Source organism: Zootoca vivipara, chromosome Z1, assembly GCF_965207765.1.
Source record: "Zootoca vivipara chromosome Z1, rZooViv2.hap1.1, whole genome shotgun sequence".
In the NCBI taxonomy this organism is placed as follows: Eukaryota; Metazoa; Chordata; class Lepidosauria; order Squamata; family Lacertidae; genus Zootoca; species Zootoca vivipara.
The window spans coordinates 15,277,249-15,298,639 of record NC_142583.1 but is presented as its reverse complement, the minus strand read 5'-3'; the positions used below and the strand labels follow the sequence as shown (position 1 = coordinate 15,298,639).

The 21,391-nt window shown below is 41.9% G+C and overlaps 1 protein-coding gene across 5 annotated transcripts in view; it reads left to right on the top strand.

Annotated features, from left to right (window-relative positions):
• The window catches only part of UGDH (UDP-glucose 6-dehydrogenase), a 31,612-nt gene extending 11,035 nt beyond the window's left edge, over nt 1-20,577 (top strand). For all 5 annotated transcript variants that reach the window (XM_088660869.1, XM_060278914.2, XM_060278911.2 and 2 more), the window contains 10 exons: nt 2,384-2,485; nt 4,413-4,613; nt 6,537-6,734; nt 8,396-8,543; nt 9,046-9,140; nt 9,985-10,115; nt 11,847-11,980; nt 16,053-16,144; nt 16,245-16,355; nt 18,486-20,577. In XM_088660869.1, the coding sequence (XP_088516995.1) occupies nt 2,384-2,485; nt 4,413-4,613; nt 6,537-6,734; nt 8,396-8,543; nt 9,046-9,140; nt 9,985-10,115; nt 11,847-11,980; nt 16,053-16,144; nt 16,245-16,355; nt 18,486-18,596 (1,323 nt within the window). In that variant the 3' untranslated portion in view covers nt 18,597-20,577. The remainder of the gene's footprint in view (nt 1-2,383; nt 2,486-4,412; nt 4,614-6,536; nt 6,735-8,395; nt 8,544-9,045; nt 9,141-9,984; nt 10,116-11,846; nt 11,981-16,052; nt 16,145-16,244; nt 16,356-18,485) is intronic.
• The last annotated feature ends 814 nt before the right edge of the window (nt 20,578-21,391 follow it).

Sequence of the window (21,391 nt, the reverse complement as noted above, 5' to 3'; positions counted from 1 at the left end):
CAATAGCTGACATTGCACACTCATATACCTTTCTATGCTTGAAGAAGGCTTGTGCAGGTCTTGCTAATTCCCTGACTTTCCTCGTTCAAGCTCTAAAGTTCCTGACTATCAAATAGCTATTGTGTGAACAGGGAACCTCAAGGGCCTTAGGTGAGCTTATTACAGAGGCAGTTTTAGGGTAGCCCGACAAGTGCAGCTCATGAAAAGCAGGGGGTGAAATTTAGCGTTGCACAGGGCGCTGATTAAATTTGAGAGCCCAAAGTCCGCCACTGCTTATACTGTAATCCCTGTCTATTTACAGCTGAGAGAAGAAAAATATCAGGCAAAGGTGTTGGATTTGAAAAAGGGGAAATCTGAATTAAAATAATTACCCACACGGAAATCTCACTGGGTAATGCTAGACCAGTTACTATCTTCAGGTTAACCTACCTCATAGGATTATTGTGAAAATAAAACCATACCCTCCAAAATTTCTCGGATGAAAACAGGGATGTCCTATTCAATAAGAATAATTTTATTATTTATACCCCGCCCAGACACCCTGGACAGCTTCCAACATATATAAAAACATAATAAAACATTTAAACATTTTTTTAAAAGAGTGGGAGAGGAGGTTCTTCTAGGATCAAGTTTGACCAGTTTCAGGCCTTAGGCATTGAAAACTATTAATGCTCTTGTTATCCACTTTGCAATATATGTCACCTAATGCCTTCAGTTGTAAAATATTTTTTAAGCCAAGCTACTTGCACTGATCATTTATTGTGCGGAAATGTGGAGATTGCAAATGTCAATATGTAACAGTAAAAAGAATGTTCAGGATTCCTATTTGAGGTCCTTGATACAAACATTGTAAAAAATCAGGAATGTGTGCTGCTTTAGGGTTGCAGCCGATGCTAGTCCTACTCAGAGTAGATCCTGTAAAATTAATAGAACTAAGTTGGATACAATCTGGTATTCCTTATTGACTTAAAAAAAACACCTCAGTTATTTAGAACAGATGTCCGTTAATGTTGGTATGACTTGGGCAAAAAGAAAAAGTGTACTTCTTTACGACATGGAATAAATATGGATGCATTGAGGAATGGCTTTTTTGCAAAAAGAAAATTGGCAAGTAAAGTCAGGATTGAAGAGTTAGCCTTGCAGAAAGATCAGGAACATATACGTATTATGAGATTCTCTTAATGGAGCTTTCTCAATAGACTCACACGTTAGCCACATTTGTAGCCTTCAAGAAGTTTAAAGTCTTATCCATTATCTGTTATACCTCCTCTAGATGGAACCCCCTGATATAGAAAGACTGTGAAAATTGGTTTCCCCTCTTACACATAAGACAAATTTGTGGTATGTTAGTAAAAGTATTAGGAATAAATTTACTACACAGAATTCAACAGTATTTTATTTAGCAGAATTGCTATGTCTCTTATTTTTAAATGTCAGCTGTTTACAAAAATGATGGGTAGTTTTGGGGGACCATCATTTTTAACAGCTGAAAGACCAGCTCATCGGATAATTTTATTGTTGGGGTTTTTTCCATCTACAAACATCATAGCTAGTTTTGTACTTTAATTTGCATATTGTACATTATTTAGCTGCATTGCAAGGCTAAAATTGCATTCAGTTTTTGCAGTGACCAGTAATTACAAGCAATGGTGTCAATGAATGAGAGAGAGAGAGGGTATAGATTATTGGAGGGTGAATGTTTCAGTATACATGCCAGACATTGTGATTGGGTTCGCACTTAATACTAAACCATGTTTTAGGGTTGCATGTCCAAATTTATGCAAGCCTATCAGAGCCTCTGGCTTGAGCAGTCGCCTCTCCTCCTCCCACAGAGGCTGGAAGGAACAATGAGCCCAGGATTCAGTTTTGCTTTCCCTGATTCTTGACATTTTTATCTGCAGGCCAGAAATCCTGGTTTATAATAAACTTCAGTTAATTGGAAAACAAGCCGACTTCACACCATGGTTCTGAAATGGGCTTCTTTACCAAACTAGACTTTATTTTGAACCATGATTCCTGGTTTATACATGATCACAAGCCAAGCATTAGAAAAAAAATACAGTCATGCCTCATGTTGCGTTCCGCTCTTGTTATGGACTTTCAGTTTACAAACGCGGCAAACCCGGAAGTGTTTACTTCCGGATTCGCCGCATGCGCAGAAGCGATCGTGCTTTGTGCACACACAGAAGCACTCAATCGCGCTGCGCACATGCGCAGAAGAGGCACTCTAGTTGCGGACTTTTCGAAACGGATTAAGTCTGCAACTAGAGGTACCACTGTATCTTAATCAAAGGGGTTGGGGGTCTCTTATGGGGAATGCATGCTGCTTGTTCAGGTATAAAGCACATTTTAACCCTTAAATAACTTGCCGATGTTTTTCCAGCCAGGGCTAAAAGAAGTGGTAGAATCCTGCAGAGGAAAGAATCTCTTTTTTTCTACTAGCATTGATGATGCCATCAGAGATGCTGATCTTGTGTTTATTTCTGTAAGTAATTACTTTCCTCCTTGAATAATACTAGGGGCAGGAATTTTGGGAAGTGGGAGAAAACAGAGTCTCTTTCTCTGACTGTCTCAATAAGCTAGGTACTGTCAGCGGGGTGGTTCATGTTGGGGAGAGAGTGGTTTGCACAGATAAACAAAAAACCTTTCTGCCCTTTTTGAGAGTTCCACAAGCACAAATATACATATAAGCAGCACTGACCATTTTGTGTGGTGCCTGCAGATTCAAATGGTAGAATAATTTTGCTTTCAGATAGTAGTTCTTCAGATAGTAGTTTAGGGAAGCTTTTAATGTTTGATGGATTTCTGTATTTTAATATTTTGTTGGAAGCCGCCCAGAGTGGCTCGGGGAACCCGGCCAGATGGGCGGGGTATAAAAAAAAAATTAAATTAAATTAAATTGGCCTTACCTGAAAATATCAAGGATTAAATCTGGGACTTTTTGTGTGGAAAACATGTACTATACTCTGTCACTGAGTCATAGCCCATCCCATAAAAAATGTTGGGGGTGAGGAGAGAACACCCCCGACTGGACTTTGAAAAATGAAGTGCAGATCTGATCTGGTTAACAGTATGTTCTAAATAATCAACAAATTGGAAATGAATGTTCACAATTCTTTTGTGTGTTGGGATTCAGATGATTCAGCTGCTGAAATGCACTCCTTTTCCTAATTTAGAGAAGACAGATCAAAGGGCATGGAGAAGCAAAAAGCAATTTTGCCTCCAGAATAAAGATTTCAGAGCACTAAAGTTGAAGAGATGCAATGAATGGCCTTTTCATAAGTTGGGCATGAGCTTAGGGGTGCTTCTTTAGTAGCTGTGTTGTGATAGATGGCTCTGCTAGCTCTTTCATTCACTGTGCCAGCCAGCAGCTGGATGGACAAATGGAACAGAAATCTCTCTATGTTGGAAGGAATTTTATAGTGATTTTTTTTTGTAGATGTAGCCATTCACATAAAGAGGAAGCAAGTTATACCGAGGCCTGTTTTAAACTATTTTAAACTACTTTTTCTGTGAAGCCTCCCCCCACTCCCCAAACCTGGAAAGGATTTTCTTCATTCAATAAATTAGGATGCATGCAAGCTGTGTGACTATATGTGTTTCTGTGTTTCTTTGGGAGAGGTGGTCTGTTTCAAGAGGGAAAAAAGAACAGCAGAGTCCATAAGTTGAGCAGGTGAGAGAGCTAGTCTGATCTCAAAGCTCTTGTAGGCATTTGGCTTTGCCACATAATCTGCATTGAGCTGTGCTGAAGAGGCCTCTGGTGGAATCCCTGAAAAGTCCTCCTTTGATTGCAGCTTAATAAATATACTCAGGCTGAATCCCTGCCTGATATTATTCCTCAAACACCAATTGAGATTGTAGGCTTGAAGGCAAATACACCACTGTAGTACCCACAGGTGGCGCTGTGGGTTAAACCACAGAGTCTAGGGCTTGCTGATCAGAAGGTTGGCGGTTCGAATCCCTGCAAAGGGGTGAGCTCCTGTTGCTTGGTCCCAGCTCCTGCCCACCTAGCAGTTCGAAAGCACATCAAAGTACAAGTAGGTAAATAGGGACCGCTCCGGCGGGAAGGTAAACGGTGTTTCCGTGCGCTGCTCTGGTTCGCCAGAAGCAGCTTTGTCATGCTGGCCACATGACCTGGAAGCTGTCTGCGGACAAACGCTGGCTCCCTCGGCCTATAGAGCGAGATGAGCGCAGCAACCCCAGAGTCGGACACGACTGGACCTGATGGTCAGGGGCCCCTTTACCTTTACCTTTAGTACCTATTTTAACACCTGGACTTTCATGGAAATTTGGTTCCCTTAGTTAGCCAAAGTTTTAATGAGAATTTTACATTAATATGACAGCCAAGAAAGGGGATATCAACGTTTTTTGAACCTCCTAAATAAATGTCCTTTGCTTATACCTGCAACAAGGTTAATACCCCAACAAAGACCTATGGCATGGGAAAAGGTCGGGCAGCAGATCTGAAATACATTGAGGCATGTGCGAGACGGATTGTGCAGAACTCAAACGGATACAAAATTGTGACTGAGAAAAGCACCGTCCCTGTCCGTGCTGCAGAGAGCATTCGTCGTATATTTGATGCCAACATGAAACCTGACTTAAATTTGCAGGTAAAATAACCATTTTGAATTGAGTGCATTTTTTTATTGAATTTTCCCATACAACATAAACCATACAACCACAAATACCACACGTTAAATACAAATCAAATTTTTCCTTTCCCCCCTTTTGTTATTACAATTCTTATTTCTTCCCTCCAAGACCAAAAAATAAAATAAAGTAAAATATAAATATTAAAAATAAAAATTAATTTAAAAATAAAAATCGACTTCCTGTCTTTACCTAATGCTAATAGTTTCTCTTTAAATTGACTGTACTCAGAATATTCAACATTTGTACAAACCTTTATCTAATACATTCTAATATCGTTGTATCTCTTTCCTTTTAAATTCCACTTCATATTTTCCTATAATTACTCGAAAGCTAGCATGGCCAAATTATTGTTGCTATATTTTTGAACATATTTTTTATAGATATCCCATTTCTGCGCAAATTTTTGTTTTGTATTTCCTCTCAGCTTACTTGTCAATTGCGCCATCTCGGCAAATTCATGTAATTTGCTTTGCCATTCCGTTATTTTAGGAACTTCCTTTTCTTTCCATCCTTTGGCCACAAGTGTTCGGGCCGCCGCCGCTGCATATAGGAATATTTCTCTATACTGTCTTGGAATATGTTTATCCAATATACTCAGTAGAAAGGCCTCAGGTTTTGTTTGTTTTTACAAAGGTTGTGCCCATCATTTCTTTTAATTCATCATAAAAATTTTCCCCCAGAATATCTTTATCTTGCCACATGTCCACCACATGTGGAACATGTCGCCGTTGTTTCCTCCGCATCTCCAACACGTGTTTGCTAAGTTCTTGTACATTTTTGATAGTCTAGAAGGGGTAAGGTACCACCTATGGGCCATTTTCAGCATGTTCTCTCTTATATTATAACTGGCCGTAAATTTCAAATTTACCTTCCATAGGCTTTCCTAGTCCTGCATCATGACTGGGCGACCTACGTCTTGTGCCCATTTAATCATGTTTGCCTTGACTTCCTCATCCATTGCTTCATAATCTAATAATAATCTGTGCATTCTGGAAATTAATTTGGTTTTGTTATTAAGTAGCTCTCTTTCAAATTTTGAGGGCTCTCTCTCAAAACCAATTGTCTGTCTTTTTGAAACACTTCATTCAGTTGGAAATAATCTAACCAACCATGGAGATGTTCTTTTATTTCCTCATATCTTATAAGTTTTGATTGACCACCTTCTTCCACTAATAATGAATTATAGGTTATCCACTTCTCTTTAATATTACCCAATATACTCGAGCATAAGCCTACTCTTTCAGCACCAAAAATGTGCTGAAAAAGCCGCCCTTGGCTTATATTTGAGTGAGGTGGGTGGCGGCGGAGAAAGGCAACGGGGGTTCGGAGAAGCGCTGCGCTGCAACTCTCCGAACCCCTGTCCTATGCCTGCTCTGTGCGAGGTGGTGGGGAGGGAGAATCAGCGAGGAAGGATCCTTCCTCGCTGCTTCTCCCACCCCGCCACCGACAGCTGGGAAAGGCATAGGATGGTATTTATTTTTATTTTTGAAATTTACCAGAAGGTGTGCTGCATTTCCCACCTTCGGCTTATACATATTCAATAAGTTTTCCCAGGTTTTTTTGAAGTAAAATTAGGTGCCGCGGCTTATATTCGGGTCAGCTTATACTCGAGTATATTCTTTTTGTTTCACTGTGACTGCCTTCAATGGAGAATTCCATCTTGGGAGTCTTTGGTTCCAGATATCTTTTGTATTTATGCCAGACTGCATATGAGGCTTTTCTGATTATGTGATTTGAGAATGCTGGAAAGACATCTGAATTGAGTGCATTTTGATCTCTCTCTTTTAATGCATTCGGGGTTGAACTAGATGACCCTAGGGGTGCCCCTTCCAACTTTATCATTCTGTGATTCAGATCATTTCTTTGGTCTTTGTGTGCAGGTTCTGTCCAACCCAGAATTCCTAGCTGAAGGCACGGCAATCAAAGACCTGAAGAATCCAGACCGTGTGCTGATTGGTGGAGACGAGACACCTGAGGGTCAGAAAGCAGTTCGCGCTCTGTGTGCTGTCTATGAGCAGTGGGTGCCCAAAGAGAAAATCCTTACAACGAACACTTGGTCATCTGAACTTTCCAAACTGGTTGGTATCATTTGAAATTCTGACATCTAAATAAAAAAAAGGGGGGGAATTCTGACATCAACAAAGTAGAGAAAGTATGAAGTATTGGCTTAGCAGTGTTAGATCTTTGGTACTGTATTTCGTTAGCCTCTGAAAAGTGCTGTTACAAAATATCACAAGAAGCAAGTTTCGCCTGCCTGTTTCCACAAAAAGGCTTTTGAACTGCACCACTGATTCATACTCCGAAGGCATCATATAAAGGTTGATGACATCTGGGCAATATTTACATGGTGTGATTGTCTGTCGCATGTTGATCCCGTCCTCAGCTGCTTTATCTAAGGCTGTGTGGCCCACTGGTTAGATCAAGGTAGCTAAGTCAGTAGCAGCCAAGCTCCCTAGGCCTACCCAGGTCCTCAGTAGTTAGTAGGTAGAGTAGCCCATGTGAATAAGCCTTGAAACTGCTGCCTTCCTTGGCTTGGGAAAATCCCACTGCTATGTACAGTCAAACCTCAGTTCCTTAATGCCTCCATTTTGGAACGTTTTGGCTCCTGAACGCCAAAAACCCGGAATGATTTTCAGAAGCCGAACATGCTACACGGCTTCCGTTTTGAGTTTCCCTATTGTATTGAGGCTTCCGCTTTCAGTTTGCAGTTTGTCAAACGTTTCAGAAATCAGACGGTCTTCCAGAACGGATTACGTTCGACAGCCGAGGTTTGACTGCACCTTAAAGTTGATTTTGCTGATTGAGCACAAACTACCTGCCTTCATCATTGTATGGCTACCTCCAAGACCATTGCCTCCTTAATGCCCAAACTAATGATTTTTTCCCCCCAGAGCTTGGACTGCCTAAGAAAGGAACTATACTATCTGGCGTCAAGGCTGATATTCTTGTCTTGTTAGGGCTAATTGAGCTGGGGATCCTAACAACAATCCCCGCACCTCTGCCGGTACAACCTAATAAAATGAACCAGGACTGTATCAATAACAAATTCAGTCAAGACTGCACCACCAATTCAAACAATATTTCAAACAATTCTGAGTCCTCAACCAATATTCCTTTTAATAAAGAATGGGATTCGGAGAGACAGGCAGATGCCCTTTTACAGGAAAGGATTTGCCCCCTCTAAATCAAACAGCCACAGAAGACTACCAGAAGAGCCAGCTGGAAAATTCCCGTCTCACTTTATCCGACCCTGACCTGCTGGTCATCGATGATTGGCAAAATGTTACAGAGGGGGAAACAAATGAAGTGGATCCAGCAAGAACCCACACCAGCCTGGCCCTAAGGCCAAACTTTGACCAAAGAAGCAGCGACCCAATCTTAAATAATGCTATCCCCAAAGAGACATCTCAGTCTAACCTTGTTTACTGTATTTCTATATTCAATTGACCTCTAAAGCGTGATGATAGCTCATGAAAAGAAAGATCAGAGGTGTTAGTCGAGATCATCACAATAGCTGGGATAGAAAAGAAGAGCCTTGGGGAGCTGTCTTGTCTATGCTTATACCCTCTGGGGTGTAAGGGAATTAGAGGCGTCATAGATATATGGATTTTCTAGGACCCACTTTCTAACATTCTGTTCCCATAATAGATGTATTGTCATACTTTATCTGTTGTCCGCCATTCATTTCAGCAGAAAGTAACATTCTGAGATGGTTTTCTTGTTTCCCTTTGATCTCCAGGCAGCTAATGCTTTCCTCGCCCAGAGAATCAGCAGCATCAACTCCATAAGTGCTCTTTGCGAGGCAACAGGTGCGGATGTTGAAGAAGTTGCAAGAGCCATTGGAATGGACCAAAGGATTGGAAATAAATTTCTGAAAGCCAGTGTTGGTAAATGCTCTCTCTCTTTCTGTCTTGGTTGTTACTGAGTGTTGCCTTTTGGCAATACGGTGTTTAGACAACAGGCCTTTCTAAACATGAGTTTTGTGGCATTCTTAAGTCTGATCTTCAACCCAGATTTTTCTCAATAACAGTTGCCATTTTTTTTTTGACGTTTTCCAAATGTGTTATTCTTTTTTGGACTCTAGCTCCAGAATCCTGCTTATTTTAACAGGACATAGATAGTTCTCAGGAGAGAAACTTCTTAAGCATATTCATTTATTTTGAAGGCTCTTAAAACTGGCCAGCATTGATCCTGAAGCAAATAAGTTTTTTTGTTAGCTATCGCTGGATATAAAGGTACGCATCGGGTGTTTTTAAGGCTGCAAACACCTGGGAGTAAGCTGCATTGAACTCTTTAGGGGTGTGTGCCTCATTAAATGTACCTAGGATCAGAGTGCACAAAGAGAAATCATACAGATGGAATAATGAGGTTCCTCCTCCCCCCATACAGGATTTGGTGGGAGCTGTTTTCAAAAAGATGTTCTGAATTTGGTTTATCTCTGTGAGGCTCTGAACTTGTCAGAAGTCGCTCGTTACTGGCAACAGGTAAGAATGTATGCAGTGGAAATTAAATCTATTTATATAATTATTCTCCTACCTTGTTAGCAAGAGTTTTGTCAGAACTGAGAATAGCATCTATTTTCACATCACTAATTCTTTTGTTAATACCCCTTTTGCTGCTTTTCAGGACCAAATTAATAATCACTTTTTGAGTCCTCTGGCACTGGGGTTGAGGAGGAAGCAGATCTCTACAACCAAAGATCCTGCAGGCTTGAAATAATCACAAGATTGCCTTTTTCTCCTACTGGGTTCAGAAATTAACTAGCCACATTGGCCTTTTCACTTTTTTTTAAGAGCATGGGTTGGATCTAGACTATTAGTTCAACTTAAGTCACATTGAAATCAGCGACACAGGTTAGTCATGATTTAACTGCTCCCATTCAGATCTGTAGGACATAAGTGCAACTAACTGAAGACTAGATCCAGCCTCATGCTTCTAAGCCATGTTGTAGAGAAACATTTGAAAATGCTGAGTGATGAAGAGTGGGAGTTCGGTGGACATTTCTGCTACCTGGATCCCCATCATGGACTTCTGCGTAGTTGGGAGTTTTCAGATGTTTTAACTGAGGAGACCTATAATCCTTTGCCCAAATAGCTCCTGGCTAATAGATACTTTAAAAAATCCATTTTAGACGAAATATGACTAGGAAGAATATGTACATTAATGCAGAAGAATCACATGTATACATGTAATTGATCTGCATGCATTTTCCTTATCCTTTGGCGTTTGAGATCTTGCGCACTCCTTTTATCAAGCGCAGAATCATGGAAATTACTACTAACATTGCATTACCATTGATATGGCTCTCTGCATCCATTCCAATTGCAGGTGATCGACATGAACGACTATCAGAGGAGAAGATTTGCTTCTCGGATCATTGACAGCTTATTTAACACTGTCACCGACAAGAAGATTGCTATTTTGGGGTTTGCATTCAAGAAAGACACAGGAGACACAAGGTAACACAAAGTGAGCTCAAGCCACAGTTGTAAAAGTTAGCTGTTCATTGAGCTGCTTCATGCCATGAGCCAAAACAGACCCAACTTGCGTTCACAGGAAAACAGGACACTGTTCCCAAAATAAATGTCAAAGATTGTACCCTAAGGTGTTGCACTGATATAAAGCTTCCATCAGCAGAGTGAAAAGGGGAGCTGTTTTCAGCACATTCCCTAAATTTGCTCTGGAAGCAAGCCCTTGAGGAAGTTTTGGGTGAGTGTGTGTGCTCAGGGGGCTGTTGGAGGGAGGGGAACTGCTGGAGACATTTGCTTTCCATTCTGCTGACAGAAGTCTTTTTCCCCAGTGGAGCAACACTGTTGCATACAACCTCAATAATTTCTATTCAAAGGACTCTTGTTTTTGAATGAGGTCTCTTTCACACTCTTGCTGTCCATAACCTATGGACATTCTGAGTTGCGTGAAGTTTAAAATCTCTTTTCCAAGCAGCAATGTAGCTTATGGAGAGGATAATTCCACAGGTAAAGGAATATGCCATATGAGCCTCTGCTTCTCCCACTGATTCACTAGTGAGGAAGCCCTTGCATGTTGGGGAACTCCTCTACCAGTTCTGAAAACATTGGATGGGGCATGTGGGACTGTGCCACAATGGGAAATGTCAGTTACCTGGGATGCTCCAATGTCCAAAGGAGAGAGGGTTGTGCTCACCAACTTTCTCCCCCTGACCCTGACCCTTGGTTGGTTGAGTTAGGGCAGGCATCCCCAAACTGCGGCCCTCAAGATGTTTTGGCCTACAACTCCTATGATCCCTAGCTAACCGGACCAGTGGTCGGGGAAGATGGGAATTGTAGTCCAAAACATCTGGAGGGCCGAAGTTTGGGGATGCCTGAGTTAGGGAATTCCCCTCTTTCCTCCCATCTTCTGGCTTCACCTTTCACTCTAGAGAGAGTTGTGCAGTTGGTGCATGTTGCAACAAGTTTGTGTCTTGAGACATGGAACTTTGTTATTTACCCGAGCCTAGCTTATTTGGAGCTCTGATTTATTTGCCCAGCAATTGTTCTTGGCTTGCGGTGAGTTAAATGCACATATAAAGCTGCCTGTGCAGACAGATGTTCATCCAGTTGCTCAGTAATGCAGCTTGATTGAGTTTTAGTGCTACAGACCTCACAAAAGATCAAAAACCAGTCTGATGGGGCAGCAGACCACAAAGTGGAAGCTTAACTGTGTAGCCAGTTGTAATGCAGTGAAAAACAGATTTTTGTCATATAAACAGGTGACGTGGAAGATCAGATTTGGCGCAAGTTAAAAGTGGGGTTAATTAAGGCTCATGTTAAGACAGTGGAATATTATGAGACAGAGAGAGGGAGACACAGAGGAGGGAGAGAGGATGAGGGAGTTGATTTTTAAAAATGTTCTGGAGACACTGGCTTTAATATAATATAGTTTATAATCTGCAGCTAATTTGACATCTGATAACTTCTGTTCTAGTTACCTCTGGCCTGGAGTGGCCCTTCTCTGTTTATGGCTTTGGGATTAACAGAGCAAGCCAGGGCCATGACTCAGCAGTAATTCCCTGATTTTACAGTTTGAGTTGACAAAAACTGTTAACCACAGATTTTAAGAGGAAAAGATGACAATTTTTTTAGACATTTACACATTGCAGCTTGTAGTTACCAAATGCAACTTTCTCATGAAGCTTTCTCAGTAAAAAGTTGTTGGGTTTGTTTTTCCTGTAGAGAGTCCTCCAGCATCTACATCAGCAAGTATTTAATGGATGAAGGAGCGAAACTTCATATCTACGACCCTAAAGTGCTAAAGGAACAAATCATTCTAGATCTTTCTCATCCAGGTGTATCTGAGGATGATCAAGGTGAGTGGGGCTTGTTTTTTACAAGCTCCTCCAGCTCTGAGGGTATAGGCTTGTCTGTACAATAAAAACAAGCTACTCTTCTTTGGCAATCACTCAAAGCTGAGTAAGATTGTCTTCCATGAAAATGGTTTCAACAGTGAGTCCGTGACTCTGGAGGCCAACGTCCTTCCACAGTGGAGACATAGGTTTCCGGGCGGGAGTTGACCACAGTGAGGATTTGCCAAGCATGCCTTCCTCTTAGCACATTTCTCCTTTTTGCCCTGAGTTTGTGCTTCTTCAAAGTCCATGACACCTTTAGTAAAGGCTGTTCTCCAACTGGAGCCCTTGCAGGCCAGTGTTTCCCAGTTATCAGTGGGAAAACAGTAGCAAAACCTAGAGCATGTTCCTCCTTCCATCTAGTGCAGGACATTTTGGAGTAAAGCTATTTAAGAGTCGGAAGTGAAGAACACCGATGTGTCTCTTGCAAGAGGTAGTTTCACAGGACTGAGGCATTAACTGGAAAACTCCTGTTCCTTACTGCCAACAACTCAAATGCTCAAACGGAACAGATCTCCCATTGATAACTATAAAAGGCAAGTGAGGTTATTTGTTAGACTGCAATTAAAGTTGTAGGTAGGCTGTGTATCTGTGGGAAGTGGGGTAGGGGCAGTTCATAGTATGGCATGTGGGGTCCAGAGAATTTTATTTTGTTGAGTTTTAAAGCAAGTTTCTAGCCCTCATCGCTATACAGTTGTGCTTGATAGTGTATAGGAAATGTCTGATGAAATGCTGGGTGTCAGAGGAGTTGCTGGATAAGATTTTCAGCACTTGAGGTGTGCTGCAGCCAAAATTCAGCCATCCTCAGTGCTCAGCTTTAGTTACTGATTTATTAGTACAGAGTACACAGAGTCCTGACTATAAATGCATACTGAAGTATAATAGCAGAGATCGCATGCTATTGCCCAGTCAAAGTCCTTTATGCTTTCTAAGTGCACGGCAGAATAATCCTATGATGTCACTGTACTACGACTAGAAAGACGGGGCTGCTGAACTTGTGGGACAGCTGCCGTCACCAGTGTGTGCTCAGTAGGGTGATGACTTTCTTACAACCTCATTTCCCTGTATCATAATTTGATGAGCTTTCATTAAAGATTAGATAAAATCTTACTTTCAAAGAGATTTGATTAAAAAACCTCACAAAATGATTTTAAAAAATTTATCAGTTTTTTGACCATTTTTGAAGTCACTGTAAGCAGATATAAAATTGAACCCAAGCTTCAGAGTCACATATATACAACATTATACAGGGTCATCAAACACACAAGGAAGCTTTTTTTAGCTGCAGTAACAGTATTGACGCCGCTAGAGGACGATGTTTTGCTACCTCTCCTGTAGGTTCTTTTCCCAGTATGTCAGGCAGGGTCTGCTGGCTGAGTTTTGAGGTACCAAAAAGGGGCTTTTACCTTGCGCAGGTGTGACATTTGTATACCCTATGTTGCTAAGAACACTCCCCATTGTGGAATGTGGTGTTGTGTCCAAATTTGATACGAAATATATATAGAATAGTTAATTCAATTCTATGAAATGGTAAAACGGCATACAAAAAATTAAAAACGGTGTGTGCGTAACCTTTTTAAATATTTTAATGTAATATACCTCATTTTAGTCATTAATAGGCAAAAGTTCATCCATTTGTGCTACAGGAAATAATTTTTGAGGGGGGGAAAATGAAAAAAATCATCACCCTAGTGCTCAGCCTGGAAAAGGAGGGGCAAAATGCACAACTAGAAAATGCACATGGCAGGGAAACAACAGGCATGTCCCCAGTGTCCCTGGAAACTGCCAGTGCCCACCAGTTGGGGACTGTCCTACTGCCAATATCCAGATACTGCCCACACATTGGGTGGGTGGGGGTTATGAATTTGTCACAACTGATACACACACATGCCAGCATCAACACATAAGCATCACACAGGATCATACCGTGATGCCTCCATTCCATTAGCCCCAATGGCACAGCAGCCAACAGCTCAATTGCTCCCAGTCCCCAGGCAGCCCTCCAGGCAGGGGTGTGAAGCTCCTCCTATGCCTTTACCACCTTTGCTTTCAAGCCCAAAGGGGGAGAGGAAGAATCACCACCCAACACCCACATACCGTGTTTCCCCCTTTTTAAGGCGTAGTCATAAAATAAGCCATAGCAGCATTTCTAAGCATTTGAGAAATATAAACCGTACCCCGAAAATAAGCCATAGTAATAGGCGCTGTGCGGAAGAGATCACTGAGCTCCCCGAGTCAGCAGCAGCAACGCCGGCCGCAGCAGTGTTTGCTGAGTCCTTTCTTGCTTTTGGGACTTGGTTACTGTGCTGGCTTGGGATGGTGTGTGTGCAATTGCTGTTGCTGCTTCGTGTTTTTCAGCTGGATTCTCTGGGTTCTAAGCACTTTTCCCCGTTTGTTTGTGAAGCAGCACTCGGCTGCAGCCCCTGCCTCTCCCGACGGCTGCATGAATGCGAGGCTGGAGTTGATCGCTATCTCCTTTTCCATTTCTTTTGTCTTTGAGCACCCGGCCCCGCCCCCTCTCCCCTTCGTGGAATGAAGAACGGAGTTTTAGCAGCATTTCCTCATTATAAAAAAAAGGTCAGGAACTTTTACTTTAACCTCAAAAATGGGATATTTCCTCTCTCTAAAAACAACTCTGACCTGAACACCAATAAAATGGGGGTAGATCACCTCCAGTTTATAAATCCGCAAGTAGATCGCAGTCTCCTGGAAGTTGGGCTCTATACTTTGGCTGATTGCAAGCCTTTGCATCTTTAAAAAAACAAAAACCATGCGCTTCTCAGTCTTAATTTTCCTTTAATTCATCCCCCTATACCCTCCTCCAACCATTGCCTCCTTCCATTCCTTACCCCCCTCCCTCTCTCCCCCTTCCCTCACTCCTGTGCGATCTCATTTAGTCATATACTTGCTTTTTCTGTTGTGTTGTCTATTTTATATTTAATATTATTACCCTTTATGATGTTATTTTTCCCCTTGCGATAATTATTTATTTTTTATCTTTAACTAACTTTCCTTTCCATATTTTTCCATATATAACTCAACACTTTCCCATTCCTTCTTAACTCTTTGGATAGAGTGCCCCCCCCATTATTGTTGTTAATTTTACAATTCCTGGATTTTTTATGGAACCGAACAGCTCGGGTGCTTCAGAATGTGCCTTCTGTTGCTACAGGGCTATGGGGCTTCACTGTTTGACCCCCCCCCAGGTTGGGATTTTTAAAGTAGTTCTGTGGGTCCCAGGGCACAGAATCACCCCCGATCCTTTCCTTTGTCTAAACAGACCTCTTCCCCCCTGACTTTGGAAGGCTGTGCTTCAAGGGTGATACCAGGGGTTTTTTAAGACCTGTGCCTCTTAAGGATTGTTACGGTCCATAACTTCCATTGCTTTCTACAGGGTTGGGGGTTTAAAGCACTGCCACCCCCACCCCACCCTGCAGGCGCTCGGAACTGGCAGCGCCAACAACGCGCCCAGCAATGTGCAGAAGAGAGCACCGAGCATCCTGAGCCAGTGGGTCCCAGTTGTACCAGCACTTTTTTTTTTAAAAAAAGACACCCCCTGAAAATAAGCCACTGTGTGTTTTTTTGAGGGAAAAAAGTTATAAGACGGTGTCTTAAAAAAGGGGAAACACGGTAGTTTCCTGGCCAGGATGCCTTCAGAAATCTCACATAGCCCTTCTGGGCCAAGAGTTCAAGACCAGCCTGTGGAATGGTTGGCAGCATGTTCCATCAGTGCATCTGAAGCCTATCCATCATAGCAGCAAGATGAGCGCCACACCCCCTAGACAAATTTTGCTGGAATTAACTGTCCAAGGGTCCTTTACAGCAGCGGTGTATCTGGCCTTGATTGAAAACATTTTTATCCTCTCCTTCAGCCAGAAAAAGCCTCCCCGAGTGGCTTACACGTGTCATTGTGGTTTGTTTTTGCCAGCAACGTAGACCCTGTGCCGGCAAATCTTTGGCATAAAAGGGTGCCACAAATCTCTCATTGAAATCAATTTAGTGTCCTGCTGCTTCTCTCCCTCCCTGCTCCTTACAGTGTCTCGACTGGTCACCGTTAGCAAAGACCCGTATGAAGCCTGTGATGGAGCCCATGCCCTAGTTATCTGCACCGAGTGGGACATGTTTAAGGTAAACAGAGTGCCATTTAGAAACATTCAGATGAACCAGGGCTAGCAACTGCCATTCCTGAAACAGTCTCTGGGTTGTTGGTTTTTTTATATATATGTAGGAGCTGGATTATGAGCGAATTCACAAAAAGATGTTGAAGCCAGCATTCATCTTTGATGGCAGAAGAGTCCTTGATGACCTTCATAATGAACTGCAGGGCATTGGCTTTCAGGTAAGTTTTCCTTTTGCCCATCCACTAATTCACATTAAAACCGTTGCATGGTTTTAGAGGGAAGAGGTGGCGCTGTGGGTTAAACCAGAGAGTCTAGGGCTTGCTGATCAGAAGGTCGGCGGTTCCCAGCTCTTGCCCAGCTCTTGGTCCCAGCTCTTGCCCACCTAGCAGTTCAAAAGCACATCAAAGTGCAAGTAGATAAATAGGGACCGCTCCGGCGGGAAGGTAAACGGCGTTTCCGTGCGCTGCTCTGGTTCGCCAGAAGCAGCTTTGTCATGCTGTCTGTGGACAAACGCCGGCTCCCTCGGCCTATAGAGTGAGATGAGCGCCGCAACCCCAGAGTCGGACACGACTGGACCTGATGGTCAGGGGCCCCTTTACCTTTACCTTTTAGAGCAAGAATTTATGCAATCCCAACACCATTATCGCCTCTTTTGGTATAAATCTGAGTGTCCTGAGAGTACTGTGTATTTTCTAGGCTTTATAGAATCATACAGTTGGAAGGTACCCTGGGGGTCATCTAGACCAACCCCCTGCAATGCGGGAATCTCCACTAAAGCATCCATGACAGATGGCCATCCAACCTCCAATGAAGGAGAGTCCAAGGGAGTCCATCCACTGTCAGAACAGTTCTTACCATCAGAAAGTTATTCCTGATGTTTGTTTGGAATCTCCTTTCTTGTAACTTGAAGCCATATAAGTCAGAACATAGAAATGATTACCCGTGTTGTTCCAGGCAGGTATTGGTTTGTAGGATGTTGGTGGGCCTGGGCAGTGTCTTGGGCAATACAAACCTTAGGATGCATACTGTGGTGGCCCCTTGGGCCATGCCAGAGTCTTTAGCAGCAGTGCATGACTTTTTTCTGTGGAGATACCTTTGCACAAACCTTGAGTCATCCCTGGATGTAGCTAAGTTACTTGCTCTAAACCACTAGTCTCTTGAGCTTACCAATCGGAAGGTCAGTGGTTTGAATCCCTGTGATGGGGTGAGCTCCTGTTGCTCTGTCCCAGTTTTTGCCAACCTAGCAGTTCAAAAGCATGCCAGTGCAAGTACATAAATAGCTATCACTGTGGTGGGAAGGTAAACAGTGTTTCTGTGTGCTCTGACTTCTGTCACGGTGTCCCTTTACACCAGAAGTGGTTTAGTCATGCTGGCCACGGAAAGCTGTCTGTGGACAAACGCTGACTCCCTCAGCCGAAAAGCAAGATGAGTGCCGTAACCCTATAGTCACCTTTGACTGGACTTAACCTTCTAGGGGTCCTTTACCTTTACCTTACCATGCATGCTTTTGTCCTAAAAGCTGCCAATATTCTGAGTTACTGTAAAGCCGGGGGGGGGGGGGAGACACCAGCTTGGCAAGCAACTGGGGAAAAAACGAAGGATGATTCAGCAGAAAGCTTTGTACTCACACCAATGATGTGGCTGACCAGCCCATTCAGATAAAATTGGCTAGTAACCCAGGTTATTTATCTTTTATTATCTTAGTTGTTAAATTTCTATACCGCCCTTCATCCAAGGATCACATGTGCTTTACAATATAAAAGCACAATCTGGAGCTCATTTTCCTGTCTCAAGTGTGCCTGCTTGATTTGGGGTGAACCATTGTCTGCATTACTAGGTCGATCTGATGTGCATGGTCCTGATTTTGGGTGGGGGACAGAAGTAAATTGTCTTTAGTTCCTTCATTATACCATTGTAAGGATCTTAATACACCAAGTGAGATTGAGAACCAGCCTAAGGCGTGCATACATCCTCCTTGTCTTTGCAACATTTATCTGGCACAGAAGGTAATAGTTGTGGAATATTCTGGTTCAGCTATCTGAAGGAAAGATGTCCCTGAACTTTAGATATTGCAACATTCAGGATAAGGGAATTCCTACATTTTTAAAACAAGGGATCTCCTGACTTGAGTGCTGCTTTCTATATGCACTGATCAGAACCTGATGGAAACACACAAACCTAGGCATGTTCTCAGTCTTAACACATTAGAGATTTTTTTTGGGGGGGGGCGAGTTTGTGACTTCAGAAGGCACTTGTGAAATCACATTTTGAGTCCTAACATCATTTTGGGAACACCAGCGATTGTATCCTTTGTCTGACTTAACCTGCCTGTGTTTTGTTCCCTTCAGATTGAGACAATTGGGAAGAAGGTGTCGGCAAAAAGGATTCCGTTTGCTTCTTCATGTGACATACCAAAGTTTAGCTTGCAGGATCCTCCTCTCAAGAAGCAAAGGATATAGGTTTCAATTGTCACAGAAGGGCTCTTCCCATGTGAGCTGTAAACCAGCATGAATTAAAAACAAAACAAAACAAAAAACAGGGGGAAATGGGACACAATGGAGCCAAAGTTAAGTGCTTGTCCTTTTGATATCAATGGGACAGGTAATCATGTCCTCAAATATTTCCTTTTGAGATCAACAGGACAAAAAAGTACTTAACTCTGACTGAATCATGCTGAATATATTCCCATAATGAAGACATTTTTTTCAATTGCATTGTAGCTGGGACATTTCAATCCAGAATCTGTTTTATAATCTCTATTTTTATAATACTGGAACTTTTGTCATTGAAGTGAAAAACTGTACAGTCATAGATGATTTTAGTAATTTTTATATATATAAAAACTCAGCTTCAACCTTCCAAGACTTCCTACTCTGTGAGGTTTACAAACTGCACTTTAAATTTTTATGATGTATGTTGCAATCCAAAAGAAACAAGGGATTTTCCCATCTTGTTTGATACGCTAATCTGTACTATGCCATGCAACATTGTTCATTTTAATTTGACTCTAGGCAGGTGTGGGCAGCTTGCTCAAGGATAGCTCCTCTTTTTACCATAATATGTGAATCACGGGGCTCAATGGAAGGTCTGTTGCTCACATGAAACACCACATCTTCATATTTTGGTGTCGGGATGGCTGCAGAGATGGGTTTTCAGGATCAGAAGGCAGCCTGAGGTCAATACATTCCTTGTGGTAATATTATAATAAAATCAATGATTGATTATTTGTTATCCTGAGACTTGCTGCCTGGGACAAGGTGCCTCATTCCTATCCTATCCTATCCTTTCAGCAGCAGGTTCTTGTCTATAAAATAACATGCCTCTATAGAAGTGTAGAACTGGCTGGAAATATGGTACTAAGCAGTACATGAATCATACCTGAGAGCCCTATTAAAGAGGAATGGTCTGGATATGTGCTCTGTATTTTGCTAACTGTTTTACCATTTTGCTGATCTGTGCGGTTGATTTAGTGTTCATTACAGCAGGACTGTAACTAGCCACAGACCTGATCCTCAGAAGTCGTTTAAAATCCTCCCAAGACAAGCAGGCAGATAAGCTTTTTATAACATGGAGTCTGTACTTTATTCTCTTAGGTACACAAGCATGGGCTAGTAGCTTTTACAGCCTCCGCTGAAAGTTACAGAATAAGGAACTTTTCACTTCCTATTGTAGCCAAAAGCTGCTTCTATTTGGTTTCAACAACTTTTGATTTTATCCAGAAATAAAGGTTAAGTGGTTTTTCCAAGTTTCTGCAGTGGCTCTGAAGTCAAATCCCTATTACAGCAAATGCTGTCTTTACTAGAAGATCACACTATGTCCAGTTCTCTCTAGATCATAGATTTGATTTTACTAGAGTAAGGGTTCTCGAAGTGAAAACTCTGCATGTTGGTAAAAACAGGCGGATTCCTCCTTTCCCCATTACCAGGGCATTGAGCTAGGAAGCGGAATTCCAATCAGCGCATTGTTAGTGGCTCTTTAATCTGCACCGCCAATTCTATTCGACTTGCTAAAAGTCATACAACGGTCACCTGTTTTCAATTGTTTTTTGGGCTTCCTACATTCTTATACTTTGGGAGTGGAAGCATAGCAAAGGCTCACAATCCTTCCTCTTTCCTTTGATCAACTGCAAGCACTGCTCCCTAGAACTGCCTTTCTGGCAAAACAGTCTCCCAAACCATTTTCATTAACATATTTTTTTGCTTCAAGTCCAGTTTCTGGAAGGGACATCACCCTGATAAAAGCAACTGCATATCATTCATGACTGCCATGAAACACAGTGGTTTCCCACTGCTGTTTCAACACTTAACTTAATGCTCGAGAATATTGCCAGAACAAAAAGTTCACATAGTTCCAGCAGAACAGAACCTTATGTCATATATTATAATCTGCTTACTACCTCACTGTGATTACAAAAATAAATCTTTGTCTACTCATTGGTAACAGTCTATTGTGATGCTTGGCTTTTTCCAGTATTAAGTTGGTTCTATTAAATACCTTTGGGGCGGGGGGCATTCCCAGCGTGAGATATGTAACGAAAACCATGGTATTCCTCCCAGCCCTAAAAAGGATATATGAGGATGCTAAATATTACCAATGCGGCGTAACTTTCAAATGACACCATGCTGTTGTGAATCTGTTGAAGGGTTTCTGCAGCCCTACCCCACAACGAACACTTTCACCACAGAGACCACACCTTATTACGGTAAAGTTGTTTCATCAAAAAAATTCTATCCTTCCAACCCTAAATAGTTAATACACAGAAATTTAAGTGATTTGTACTGCAAAATGGAAGACTTAAGTGTGACGTATAGAAATATTCAGCATTTTTTAAAAAAAAAAAACTTGATGTAGTTAGAAAAGAGCCCCCCTCCCCTTGGAATTGATAAAACACCTCCTTAGATCAATAGCAATTCTTGGGTTTTAGCCCCAGATGTGCAGCGCTTAATTTCTAACAGTTTATGTTTGGACAAAATCCTAAGATCAATTTTTCCTCCTTCATAGGGGATAATTTCAATTTCCATAAAGATCCATTCCCTTTTCTTGAAATTGTTTAAATATACCTTATGTCAGTCTCGACTAATTAAGAGAAACCAAGCCAAATTTTCTGAGTTTTTTTCTTTTGTACATCCTTTGCACTCAGCATCTCATACAATTTGTGTGTGCGCAGAGTGATGGTGACATGCAGCATTTGAATAGTTCCATTTAAAATGAGTTTGCTCTTTGAGCAGGAGCTGTTTGGGGAAAGTTTCATAAT